At 37.4% G+C, this 14,156-nt stretch overlaps 3 protein-coding genes across 3 annotated transcripts in view; 1 reads left to right on the top strand and 2 right to left on the bottom strand.

Moving 5' to 3' along the window:
- Positions 1 to 1,326: 1,326 nt before the first annotated feature.
- Positions 1,327 to 5,560, bottom strand: cox7a2a (cytochrome c oxidase subunit 7A2a). Its single transcript, XM_066680791.1, has 4 exons — positions 5,418 to 5,560; positions 3,452 to 3,541; positions 1,839 to 1,923; positions 1,327 to 1,513 (listed from the first exon to the last, which is right to left on the bottom strand). The coding sequence occupies exons 1-4, from the start codon at positions 5,433 to 5,435 to the stop codon at positions 1,455 to 1,457; spliced, it is 252 nt and encodes an 83-aa protein (XP_066536888.1). The 5' UTR covers positions 5,436 to 5,560; the 3' UTR covers positions 1,327 to 1,454.
- A 1,586-nt stretch (positions 5,561 to 7,146) lies between these two features.
- Positions 7,147 to 13,670, bottom strand: tmem30aa (transmembrane protein 30Aa). The gene is made up of 7 exons (XM_066669903.1): positions 13,221 to 13,670; positions 11,072 to 11,185; positions 10,274 to 10,381; positions 10,081 to 10,168; positions 9,825 to 9,968; positions 9,274 to 9,486; positions 7,147 to 8,956 (listed from the first exon to the last, which is right to left on the bottom strand). Exons 1-7 carry the CDS (start codon positions 13,467 to 13,469, stop codon positions 8,763 to 8,765), a joined length of 1,110 nt encoding a protein of 369 aa, XP_066526000.1. The 5' UTR covers positions 13,470 to 13,670; the 3' UTR covers positions 7,147 to 8,762.
- Positions 13,666 to 14,156, top strand: part of LOC136695660 (uncharacterized) — a 30,507-nt gene continuing 30,016 nt past the window's right edge. The window contains exon 1 of the mRNA XM_066669897.1: positions 13,666 to 13,696. The gene's annotated coding sequence lies outside the window, so the exon portion shown is untranslated. The remainder of the gene's footprint in view (positions 13,697 to 14,156) is intronic.

Here is a 14,156-nt window from a genome sequence, read left to right as displayed (position 1 = left end):
AGTCTGTGGCACTGCTCAGGTGTTATATGAGAGCCCTGATAGTTGCTCTGATAGTGGCCTTCAGCTCTTCTGCATTGTTGGGTCTGGTGTATTGCATCTTCCTCTTCACAATAACCCATTGACTTTCTATGGGGTTAAGGTCAGGGGAGTTTGCTGGCCAATTAAAACCAGATACTGGTAGCTTTGGCACAGTGTGCAGGTGCAAGTCTTGTTGGAAAATGAAATCCATGTCTCCATAAAGTTGGTCAGCAGCAGGAAGCATGGAGTGCTCTAAAACTTCCTGGTAGACAGCTGTGATGACCTTGGACACCAGCAGATGACATGGCACCCCAAACCATCACTGACTGTAGAAACTTTACACTGGACCTCAAGCAAAGTGGATTCTGTTCCTCTCCTCTCCTCCTCCAGACCTGGGACCTTGATTTCCAAAGGAAATGAAAAATATACTTTCATCAGAGAACATAACTTTGGACCTATCAGCAGACGCCCAGTCCTTTTTGTCCTTAGCCCAGGCAAGACACTTCTGACGCTGTCTCTTGTTCAAGAGTAACCTGACACAAGGAATGCGACAGCTGAAACCCATCTCTTACATACGTCTGTGTGTTGGTGGTTCTTGAAGCACTGACTCCAGCTGCAGTCCAGTCTTTGTGAATCTCCCCCACATATTTCAATGGGTTTTGTTTCACAATCCTCTCCAGGGTGATGTTATCACCACACTTTTTTCTACCACATCTTTTTCTTCCCTTTGCGTCTCTATTAATGTGCTCGGACACAGAGCTCTGTGAACAGCCAGCCTTTTAGCAATGACCTTTTGTTTCTTGCCCTGCTTGTGTAAGGTGTCAATGGTCATATTTTGGACAACTGTGAAGTCAGCAGTCTTCTCCATGATTGTGTAGCCTACAGAACTAGACTGAGAGACCATTTAAAGGCCTTTGCAAGTGTTCTGAGTTAATTCGCTGATTAGAGTGTGGCACCAGGTGTCTTCAATACTGAACCTTTTCACAATATTCTAATTTTCTGAGATTCTGAATTTGGGGTTTTTATTAGTTGTCAGTTATTACCATCAAATTAAAAGAAATAAACACTTGAAATATATCAGTCTGTGTGTGATGAATGAGTATAATATAGAAGTTTCACTTTTTGAATGGAATTACTGAAGTAAATCAACTTTTTCATGATATTCTAATTTTATGATCAGCACCTGTACAGCCCCAACAGCAGGTCACACACAAAATAAAAAGGTCAAAGTGCAGGTCATCCATCCTAAGCCATAACACTAATAATAATAATAACAATAAAAATTAAACATCCCACGCAATACAGGTAAAGTGGACATTTTATTACATATGATTTATCCACAGAACAATCAATAAATATTGATCCCATGTACTCAAAAAAGACAAATCTTCACAACTGGATAAGGGCTGCTTGATATATGCAAAAATAGGGCATCTTTATTCCTTCTTCTTGGGCATCGCTGCTTCAAACAACTTGTATAGAACGAATCCACTTCCTGTAAAGCGAGAAATAATTACAATAATATTATTTAAAATAAAGAGAAGCAATATGAAAACTTACTATGTACATTTATCACTTAATATTGACTCTTTTGAAAACATTACTAGTTCAGCACAAGCAGATTAAATACAAATACAGAGATAATTGCAATATAGCACCCTGAATCAAAATGTAATATGGAATCGAATTAATGGGGACTTTGAGAATCCAATATCTATTTAATGCTACATTTTATTTATGATGACCATCTCCTTTCATGATGAACTGAACACAAACTATTATAGACTACATACAACATTAAACGATATTCTACAACTCACCAAAGACTGTAAGGGCCATTGTTGCCCGGTACAACAGAGCATCTTTGGCACCTCCTTTCAAGTGAACAGGAATACCATTGTCCTCCTGGAAAACCAAAGAGCATTTATTGTATGTTCACAGGGGTGTGTCTCCCCCCCCCCGCCAAACACTGCCCCCTTGTGTGATACTTGTGGAAGTATCACACAAATATTGATTTGTGATACTTCCACATCAAAATTATGTAACCATACAAACATACATACAATACTTGCTAAAATCTAATGTAACAAGTTACAGAAATATAAAAATAATAAATACACAGATAATGAACAAAATTGCTTTGCTTTATATGTCTGTGATTTGTTTATTTGTTATGAAGTCAAAAATTTGGGTGAAAAACCAAGTGGGTGATTCCATATTACTTGCCAGAAATAGTACCAAAAAAATAAATAAATAAATAAAAAAACACGGCATGGATCTTTATCTTATATCCAGACGCTTTTCTCACAAAATGCTTAAGACAGCATGCCTGGGGTTTTTAATTTTGCAATCAATGTTTTCTACTGTTGACAGAGATTCCACAATCACAACTTCTGATTCACTGAGCCCTGTTACTTACTGATTTTAATTCATTTATAATGATTCCTTTTGCTACCGCAAAGCAAATACACAAATTAGCTAAAGAAGCAGCATGTGTCAGCACAACATTTTACTGTAGTTATAGGCCAGTGAGTGAAGCTTCTGGCTGAATAAATTATTTGTTTTGCTTTTTGAGAACCACAACACATGCAAAATTAGTAAATTCAGCCCACTCTACAAGTGAAACCCCTACAAGCAAATTCCAGCACTATTTACTTATCTGAGTTCCTATAAAAAAGGAAAAACACACACAAAAAACAAATCATTAAAAGGCACTGGAAACAAAGTGGAACCTGAACTTTAACTATAACATTTATCATCTAGAGGCCCACATTATACATCTCTATTAAAAGCCTGTTAAGACATTGTTCTTCATAAGGTAGATTATTATGCACTCTTTCAAAGAGCAATTTCAAATACAAAACATGAAATGAGGTCAACTTGGGACATCTGCATAGTTCTTTTTGACCTTATATCTTAGAACAGGTTGATTTGTTACTGGACATTTAAGACTGAGATATGTAAAATATAACTAATATGGTTGGTTAATGTATATTATGCTCCATTAAAAAAACTACATATCATAAAAGCAAGGATATTCTTTTTTCCCCGATACATCAACTTTAATAACAGTTTGTAATAAAAACACGAGACCATATGTAATAATTCTACACTGAAAACATATTTCAGAACCAGAATATTTTATAATAGTTTCCTATAATTTAATACATATTTTTTATTTACCACCTATTTATTCTCTGTGGCACTCTCAAATATGGTAAATCATATAATGCATGTCTAAGAAGTCTAACTAGGCTCCCCAATTATAGATCACGCCTTGGCTAACTGAGGCATCATACATGATAATAATACACTAATAAAGAAATGGTCATATGTTCCTCTCTAGGCGCACCACTGCAATGAATCAATGAGCATCTAGTATATTGATTAAGTGCAATATTAAAGGATGAGTAATCACAGTCACTTCGCTTACCTGAAACAACTTCTGCTTGGCTGGGACTTTGTTTTCAACCTGCCTGTGAACACTGCTGGAGAAGGTTCGACTGCACACCTGCCTCACAGCCTGATAATCACAAGGGGAGATAACAGGTTAGATATATTCGAATCAACTGCTATATAGGGTTAATACCAGGAAACTGATTATCCAGTCTGTTTATTTATGAAATTTAAGGCATTACAATGCATTGAATAATATCCCTTATATGATACAAGTATCTAGAAAGTAAAGAGTTTATTTTATTGAGTTAACAGTTCTATCTGAGGATGCATGTAGCTACGGTAGATGTGAAGGAGTGATCTGAAGTAGCTGAAGGGGCTAGTCCTTTGTTTTGGTCCATTTTCCAAATATTGTGAATGTACACTCGGTCAAAATTTTACAAAAAATCTCATTCAACAGTTTTACTTTTTTATTATTTTCTACATTGTAAATAAATACTGAAAATTTAAAGGAACACACATGCAATTATTTAGTTAACAAATATACTTTAGATTCTTCAAAGCAGCTTCCTTTTGCTTTCATGACGGCTTTGCACACTTTTGGTGTTCTCACTATCAGCTTCATGAGGTTGTCACCTGGAATGGTTTCCAGTGAACAGCTGTGGCCTTGTCAAGAATTAATTTGTTGAAATGCTCACCTTCTTAATGTGTTTGAGACCATAACTTGGGTTGTGCCCTATTGCACCAATGACTAATAAGAAGATGTGTGCAAACTTTTGACTGGTACTGTATGAGTATGATAGAGCTTTAAAACTAGCTTGGATGGGGGTTGATCTAGTGATATAGAATACCAGACCTGACTGCTGAGTCTTCCAGAGGGGTCATGGGTTTAATTTACCTAAATACAGATGAGATTGTGTGCCCACCTGATGAATCCCGTGAAGAGCAAGCAATGTAGTTGGTGTTTTGAGTACAGATGCAGGAAATGTGCTGGGCCCAATTAATAACCTTAGCTGTTAAAGGGTAGTTGGTCGTTGATCAGATCATAAATGGCCACAGCAATCTTAATGGTTAAATGTTCAATTATATATGCTAACAAATGTTGTGGCTGCTGGTAAGCAGAGTGGGCTGGGACATAGGTAAAACAATGAGTTGGTTAAATAAAGTGTGAACAGAAATAGACTTATATTAAGATCATAAAAAATAGACTAAGGTCATATTCCAATTCACTCTGTCAGCCCTAACACCCGTTTCGAAATGTACATTTTCAAGGCGTCGAGAGCTTGGAAAAACTTGGACCAACTGAACCCATACTCACTTTTATAACTCTACAGCTAAACATTACAAAAGCAATCTAAAAGTGTTTTAGGAAGATTTAATCTACATTACTCTGAGAGCAATCTGTCAGTGCGATTAATGAAACCGTGCTTTATAACGCTTTTCTCTGCATAGCGCACATAGGGAGCACGGAGACATTTAAGATCGACCAACAGTGTGACGTATTCTCGCGTTGCATGGTGGGTATTGTAGTAAGAGTATCGATGTATTAAAACTAAACAGTACATACAATAGTTGACGTTCACACATTAGTAATGAGACATAGGGATACAATGATGTGTCACGGGCACTCCTTAGTGAGAAATAAACGTCTTACTGAATCGTTTTCCAAAGCTATTACCTTTTCAAAGTCAGCAGACAGCCTGCCTGGAAGTGAAAGTACCAAGGCAAGCAAGTTAAGAAGAAAAAAAGCCATAGTTCACGTGGAAGTTTGTCACGCTTTAGCATAAATATATAGTGCAGCACGTTTAAAAAAAGAGTTTGTAGTTATAATCCAAGAAAACCTATCTGAATGTTTGAGTTAGCACTAATAGCTTTAGCCGTTAGCTGAGGTTGAGCAGTGGAGGTCGCGCTGGTTTTGCCTTAGCACTGAAACAAAGTGTAGATATAACCAAACTGACACACTTAATACATTACATACTGAGAAAAAAATATACAGCACTCACCGCGATGTGTCTGAACATGATGAAGAGCTCAAACAGAGTCACACAGCAGCAGCACAAGGACACTTCAGAATAACTTCCTCGAATTCTTAATCCGGCGGAGAGCACTTCCGCTGTTTCTGTGCTTGTGCAGGTGTCTCCACCTACAGGCGATCAGCGGGATTGTTACTAACACATCCATCACAGGTCAAGAAAAAGACTTCCAAAATCCACACTTGTGTTTTGTAGTCTGAATTAAGTGCCCATAAAGACGAGCACAGGCAGAAGTGGTTTTACTTACCAATACTCTTTCTCAGGAGCTTTTGAGGGCAGCCATGGCCTTGAGATAGAGAGAGTGTGTGGCTTTTATTATTTTTTTTACTTGAGTGTAAGCACGTTTGATGGCAGAGGGTCGCCAGTTCAATTCCTGGGACCAGTTAAAAAAAAAAAATAAAAATAAAAATTATATATATATATATTGGTGTTACGTATTGTATGCTCAATACTGAATGACAAAAATAATGCAAAATCGTTTGAAAGGCGACTTTATATAACATCTATGCCATATGTTTTTTTACTAATTTAATAATTAAGTTATGTTACTTAGGAGGTGGCACAGTGGTGCAGCAGGTAGTGTGTCCAAGTCCCACTCTGGGTGACTGTCAATGAGGAGTTTGATGTGTTCTCTCCATGTCTACGTGGCTTTCCTCAAATGGTCTAAAAATACACGTTGGAAGGTGGACTGGCGACTCAAAAGTGTGTGTCACCCTGTGAAAGACTGGCACCCCTTGGGGTGTGTTCTCACCTTGCACCCGATTATTCCGGGTGGGCTCCGGGCCCACTGCAACCCTGAACTCGATGGGTGGTTGCAGACAATGAATGAATGTATGTTGCTCAGGTCAGTTATTTGGAATAATTCAACATATAACTTGTGACTTTTATTGAGGCCATTTGATATGTATACTTATTAGTTTAGCCTAGGGGGGTTTATTTATTTTTTTATGGGTAAGATTTGTGATTTTGGCTCATGGGGCTCGTGTAATACACTATTACAGCACTCTACTAATATCAGTGGGTAGCAGCTCTTATTCCTTTTCATTGCTTTTTGTTTGATTTTTCTTTCACACCTTAAATACTGAAGGCACCAGCACTTAACTGCTGCACCCATTACGGGGGAACAAAAAGTAAAAAAAAAAAAAAAAAAAAAGTTGACAAGGCCTATTTTGGACTTTCTTTATTTACTAACCTTAATGGAGTCCTTACCATTTAAGTAGTTATTTTCCAAATTCTTGTTTGCATTTACCCGGTCCACATTAAATTATGCCATATTTGTGCACCTGATTCATTTAAACTGGATGTGACAATTTAAATAAAACCGACCATGATAATGAATGAATGAATGAATGTTGCACAAGTCAGACATTTGGATAAATTCAACATATATTTGCGACTTTGACCGAGGCTGGTTTTATTTATGGGAGATGGAAGCAAAAACTTAAGCCCTGGTTGCTTTATTTTAAGAGTATGTATACAGAGGAAAAAGGACAGTGATATACAGTTTTAGGTGGCATTTCCCAGAAAAGCCTACAAAATCACAAAATATCTACAACTGTTACCTACAAGCCTCAGCATATTTCTTGCGGACACGTTAGCAAGTGTTGTTTGAAGCTGAAAGCACTTTTGTGAGTTTAAACCTTGCACATTTTCTTCCATTTTGTTTTGCCTGTTGGACATTCACAGGTATTGTCATATGTTGCATTCGTCCATGGAGTTTGTCCAGCTACCACACAACCCAGCAAGCGGAGCTTCTGCTTGACATGTGCAGTTGTTCATTTTCTCTGAAATTGAACTCCGCAAGAAGTATGCTAAGGCCTTATGCAAGCCAGGCCATGTTTTGGGGCCTAGAGATCACAGTAGCATGTGAGAAATAACTGCAACAAAAGAAATATGTATACACATGCTTAGCCCTTACACTAGACAGAAAAAAAACATTATATATATAGTTAAATATAATTACTTTGGTCCAGTGCATTAACATGGGTCACTCCAGGAATGTAGGACCATTTGACTGCATTAATTGAACCTGTGCACAAAACTTTGCACAACATATGTTTTATGTGAACTGCCAAATTTTTAGAATACTGCATGATGCTTGAATATTTTTCAGACACTGCCCTTAGGTTGAAAAATAAAATTCATCATGTGTCTATTCTCACTTGAACAGAGAAAAATAACTAAGTGACAATGCCTCCATAATGCATTGAGTGGAATTTTGTAAATGGAAGCACAGATTTGCCTGTAGAAGACAAGCAAAATAAAAGCTGAAATAAACACATATCTTCCAAATAATTTAATAGATTTGTAAATAACTAGAATTGTATAATAATAGCTCGGAAAATGGATAATTATTTGTAAAAGTGATAGTTTCCAACATTCAAATGCTACTAGAGCACACCTAAAGACTTTAAAGAAGTGAACTTCCAAGGAACACAAAGCCTAATAACATGTCCATGCAAGCACTTCTCCATCAGACAATTACAATGCCAGTAAAGCTAGCAAAAGCCAAACATACAGCCATGAATGCTAACACTGTTAAATAGTTTATAAACTGATGTGACAATGGCATACCTTTGGTCAAGGACAGGACAGGGACAGGTTTAAGAATCACTGCATTTCTTTAAGTAAGAGATATTCTACATGCATAACCAAGCAGCTCATTGTGTTCATAAACATTCTTCATTCCCAAGTTGGCATTTCAAATGGATTCCACCCACAGATCCACAAATTGTAAGCATAATGCAGTAATCTCAAAGGTATATTGATTTGATGTACAAAAGCTTTTGTTTAAACAATTTACATGCACACTGCTGCGGATAGGTGAATATTTTCTGCAACACCCTCTCAAATTCCTCAGTATAATTACAGCCAGCAAAATGAACTGGAAACACATCAACAGGTTCAGAATACACATTTTTGTAAATAAAAAGATGAAATGACATTCATATCCCTTGAACACAGTGTCACGAATCCATTATGACTAAATGATAAAACCCTTAACTTCAAATGTCTCAGCACCAATTTGCAGAATTGCGGAATTCAAAGCTCCTTCTGCACTTCTAAACGTTCCATCAATATATATTATTTCAATAAAAATCTGAAGAGAATATTAAAGAGGAGCTTCACAGTTCTGCAATACAGCCTTAGAGCAGAACAATAATACTTAATCAACAATTCAGTCACTTAAATACCAGTGCTTATACATAAAATAGAAATATTTTCCTTTAGCACTATGGTCTATGAGCACAGGATCATCTAGCATGTGATGCAAGTAAGCAGGTCCAACACAGAAACAGCAGCAGTCTTGAGGCTCTAGTTGGGGATGTCAGCATTGTTGCTGCGGTTACCATATTTGTGGTGTATTACCAGTAGGACTACACCCAGGAAAAAGCAGACAGAACCCACTGTGATGTAGGCAATGCCCAGGAATGGGTTCTTCCCACCCATCCAAGAGATTGTGCTGAGGATCATGCGTTTGCGTCCATCAAAGCTCTGAACTGGATAGTCTGGATTTATATGATTAAGGACCAATACTGTTACATTTTCCATGTTATTATATTGTTTTTTTTTATACTTTACAGATTGTACTATTTATAAATCTAGATTAGTCTTTTATTTCTTTACTATCCGATGAACCACATATACAGGACTTAATTTAGCATTTATTGATTTACCAAATAATAATAATATTTGTAAAGTGTAAATGACCATCTGAAGTAGTCCTTTATATAAATATAACATCATAAACATTAACTAATGTGCAGCATATTCCCTTAACACCTAAATACAGTTTCCATGGTTGTAGCATTGTCTGGAAGGATACTGTAAGCAATTTCAAGAGTATAGTTCCCACGGGGCAGTGTTGGAGTCAGACTGTCCTTGTTCTTCTGGATGATTCGGTACAGTTTTCTGAAGGTGGGCAGTGCAGCTGTCCTCATCCACACAATGAAGTCCTCATTGATGAAACCATTGTTGTCAGGATCAGTGGGATCTAGCTCATAGACAGGCTTGTGCCAGTTGATAGGTTTAGAATTATCTGAAAAGACATGTTCCATCCTCTAACTCATCAGAAATTTGAAGAAAAAAAAGGCTTTCAAATATATATAAAAAAAAAGTTTTAATCTATCTCATAAATAGACATTCATTCATAGACAACTGTGATTAATAATAAAAAATAAATACAAACCTCAACTAATTGCATTTCATTAGCCATTTAGTTTAATTTGGTTAAAAAGGCTAAGAAATGTGAGTGTTTCCGTGCAGTGGGACCTCACAATGTCCCAATTCCATTTTCAGATTCAGAATCCATGCAGGAACCATCAATATATATATATATATATATATATATATATATTTGAAGGCTGTTCAGAATACCTTTGAATACCGCTGTGAGGTTGTCACTTCCTGCAGGATTCCTGAACTTGACATGCTTGTCAGTCCACCAAGCAATTCCCTTCTTCACAAGGGGAATAAGAGTTCTGGTACCATTCGGGTAAATGTAGTACAGTTCCAAAGTGTCTGAAAATGCAGCAGGTGTTATAAGATCTTAGAAACAATCTTAGATTTTCAATAGTAGGATACAGTGTTGCAAATATATATCTATATATCAAGGTGGTTTTTTTTATATTACCATTAAAGAGACTGTTGGCAATAGCGCCACATGGTGCTATAGCCTTCTTGTCACTCATGCGGTATGGCTCACATTCTTTGCTAGGATTCTGTTCCAGTTCAAAAACAAACAGAAATATATATATATAAATGCATACAAATTCAGTATGTGGATATTAGTTGCATAGTAAAACACAACAAATGCATCTACTCACAGTCAAAGAGCTTTTATCTCCATTCAACTGACTGTCATCCCTTGACTTGACATAACGTCTGTGGTTCTGATAGAAGTTAGACAGGCCATAGTACATAAAAACATTCCCCTAGGACAAAAGAGCATATGATAAATAAACATACAACTCACAGTGCTCAGGCCTGCCAAAATGTTCTGGTCCCCATCTCTACAACAATCCATCTCTACTGATGGATCTAGTTTAATCCGATATGTTCATGCAAATAAGGTTCATAGGTTAAACTTCGAAACCTGAGGGTGATGAGTTCCAGTAACTTAAATGGAACACTTTGTAATATTAGTACCTTACAATGGCAGCTTTAAAATGATTGTGATGCTCCTCCAATCTGTAATAGGAATTATAGCCCCTCTCTTACTGCTCTATGGGGTTACTTCTTTAAAACATTAGAATACACTTTGCAATAGAATTTCCCTCAACTCAGGTGTTTGTGTGAATGTGTGTGTGTGTGTGTGTGTGTGAGAGAGAGATAGCAAATTTCAAATTCTGTTTACACTAAAATCACTTCATACACTTGATTTAAAGACTGTAAACATGAATAACACTCAGCAACAAGAGCCCAGGAGACAAAAAAGCCAGTTATCACATAGCATTCCTTTAAATGCAATTGATAAATAAATGAAAGCTAAGGCCAAGGCTTTAATGGCTGTATTTATTGATTAAGAGGAATGGAATAGTGACTAAATACACCCAGCCATAAATAAACTGCTTGGCTGTCAATTTAATTATCACTTCCATGACTGCAAAATGCTTCCACAGTACCTCAAATGGGTGTTCAAGGGAGAAAGGCACAGAGCAACTGCAGGAATTGGTCGAGCTGAAGGGCGATAAGCATTTGTAGCATGGGCTGCTACTATCAAGAGCAGTGTAATCAATCTACAACAAAACAGAGGTAAAATTATAACGAGATGACATGATGTTATTTGTACTGGGCAAGAAGGCAAACAATGGTTTGGTTGTCAGTCTTGTTATCCTCTATACCAGAAGTGCCTAGAGTTACTAAAAAAAAAAAATTCACTTTGTTAAATTCTAAAATGTAGTGTTTGCATTCATATGGAAATTTGCAAAAACAGGCCAATTTCTGATTAATTATTTGTATTATGTTACAAAATCTAACACATTTACATATAAACTTCTATTCAGCCCATAGAATTTATTTCTGCCAATTCATGTGAAAATTATGAGGACTGTTACAGACTGGACTTTATTCATTTTAATCAGATACAAAGAGATTATTTTCATACATCATAAAATCATATTAACAATGGCAGTCTGATTAATTGAAAGGAACTAGATAACGGTAATTATTTCATATTCTCTAAGTGCATCATCCTGGTCAGAGTGACAATTGCAATGTACAATTTTCTTGTTTATTATTTATTATATTACTTTTTTTTAGATCAGTGTTTACTGAATGAGGGTGAAGGTGTAGTTATACATCTATAATGAACAAAAATATAAACGCAACACTTTTATTTTTCATGAGCTGACCTCAAAGACTTTTCCTATGTACACAAAAGGCCTCTCAAATATTGTGCACAAATTGGTCTAAATCTGTGTTAGATAGTGAGCACTTCACCTTTGCCGAGATAATCCATCCACCTCACAGGTGTGGATATCAAGATGCTGATTAGACGGCATGATTATTGCATACGTGCGCCTTAGGCTGGCCACTCTAAAATCTGCAGTTTTATCACACAGTACAATCCCACAGATGTTTAAAGTTTTGAGGGAGTGTGCAATTGGCATGCGGACTACAGGATCCACCAGAGCTGTTGCCCCTGAATTGAATGTTCATTTCTCTACCATAAGCCATCTCAAAAAGCGTTTTACAGAATTTGGCAGTACATCTAACCGTCCTCACAACCGCAGACCATGTGAAACCGCAGCATGATAATGCCCGGACCCATGTTGCAAGGATCTGTGCACAATTCCTGGAAGCTGAAAACATCCCAGTTCTTGCATGGTCAGCGTACTCACCAGACCTGTCACTCATTGAGCATGTTTGGGATGCTCTGGATCAGTGTATATGACAACATGTTCCAGTTACTGACAATAACAAGCAACTTCGCACAGACATTGCAGAGAAGTGGACCAAAATTCCACAGACAATCAACAACCAGATCAACTCTATGCGAAGGAGATGGGAACTCTATGAACTGCGTGAGGCAAATGGTGGTCACTCCAGATATTGACTGGTTTTCTGACCACTCTGCATCTTGATAAGCCACACTTGTGAGGTGGATGGATAATCTCGGCAAAGAAGAAGTGCTCACTAACACAGATTTAGACAAATTTATGAACAATATTTGAGAGAAGGCCTGTTGTGTACACAGTAAAATTCTTAGATCTTTTAGGTCAGCTCATGAAAAATGGGAGCAAAAACAATAACGTTGTGTGTATGTCTGTGTTCCTTCTGGTTTCCCAGTCAGATCTGTCACTACATTATTGAAAATATTCACATCTACTTTTCTACTGCACTTAACCAAACTAACTGTGAATATGGTGGACAACTGATGGAAGATTGTTTGCTGGATTCTCCTGTGGCCTAAACCAAACCTGACCAGCTGTCGCCTTTGGCTTGTTCGCATTGGACTTTGATTTAAATGTTCTGTTCTGACACTAACTATGTGAAGCTGATTTGTGACAACGTTAGTTGTAAAAGGCGCTTTATAAATAAATATGATTCGATATGACTTGATTTGATGTATAGTTTTTGTTCAGTATATGACTGGAGTGAGAAATTATCATTTTTAATCGTTTTTGTACATAAAACTGCACAAACGTTATCCGTGAAATTCAGGGTATATTTAACTTCAACTGAAATATTTGTTTTTAATTCAAAATTAATTTTGAATTATATAAACAAGTTTTGCTAATAAATGAGTCCGTTTCATAAATAGTATCTTACTTCGAACTCTTTGATGTTGTTGGAGGTGACGAAGAGGCCGATGCCTATGGGGATGAATATGAGGCCAATGATGAAGAAGGCAGGCAGCACGGTGCCGGCGGTGAGGATGGGCTGCCAAGCGGGCAAGCGCTGCTGTTTGAAAGCGGTGTTGTCTGGTTTCTTGCTCTTCCCCGCGGCGGCGGCTCCGGAGGTGGCGGACCCGGAGTGCGGCCCGTCCTCCTCCTTGGCGCTGTAGCTCGACGACATCATGGCCGCTCTCCGGAGCTCAGCTCAGATAACGGGCAGATAACGACAGAGAGCGGAAAGAAGCCGCTCAGACACTCTGATGTTTATCTGCGCAGTTCCGTTAGTTTTAGATTTCTGTAATACGAACAAAGCTCATTAAGCTAACTTTATCTCCACCGGGCTGAGACTGACACGAGAGTAAACAAGGAAGTGACGGAGTACTTGGGCGGACACGCGCAAGACATTGACAGGTGACGTATCACGGACGAGAATTTTGTTGCCGTCGCCATTTTGGCAGTAAACAGTAGCTGTACTGGAACTATTAAGAGATTTTAAATGCTTCAAAAGGGTGGTAAAGGGCTAATATACGAAATGATCCCATATAAATCTGGAATATTTTCTGGTTTACTCTGCCAATCGTTGGGTCGTTTCATTAAAACAGTAAAATATATGTCCTAATCCAAATCCTGCTCACAACTTTTGGCAAGTAATCACACTACCTACACAAAATAGTTGGTAATATCCAAGTATGAGTTTGGAGGAAGCAATGCATGTTCAGCCCTCCAAATGTATGGTCTGGCTATACAGGCATTGTTATAAATAAAAGTTTAAATTAACTTTTTGATGATATTCTAATTTATTGAGATGCACCTGTATATCTGGATATAATGTGATATTTGGAGATATTTAAATGCATGAAGCATATCAGTA

This window comes from Hoplias malabaricus, chromosome 1 (assembly GCF_029633855.1).
Source record: "Hoplias malabaricus isolate fHopMal1 chromosome 1, fHopMal1.hap1, whole genome shotgun sequence".
Taxonomy (NCBI): Eukaryota; Metazoa; Chordata; class Actinopteri; order Characiformes; family Erythrinidae; genus Hoplias; species Hoplias malabaricus.
The sequence above is the reverse complement of the archived record's forward strand: the minus strand, read 5'-3'. Positions and strand labels throughout refer to the sequence as shown.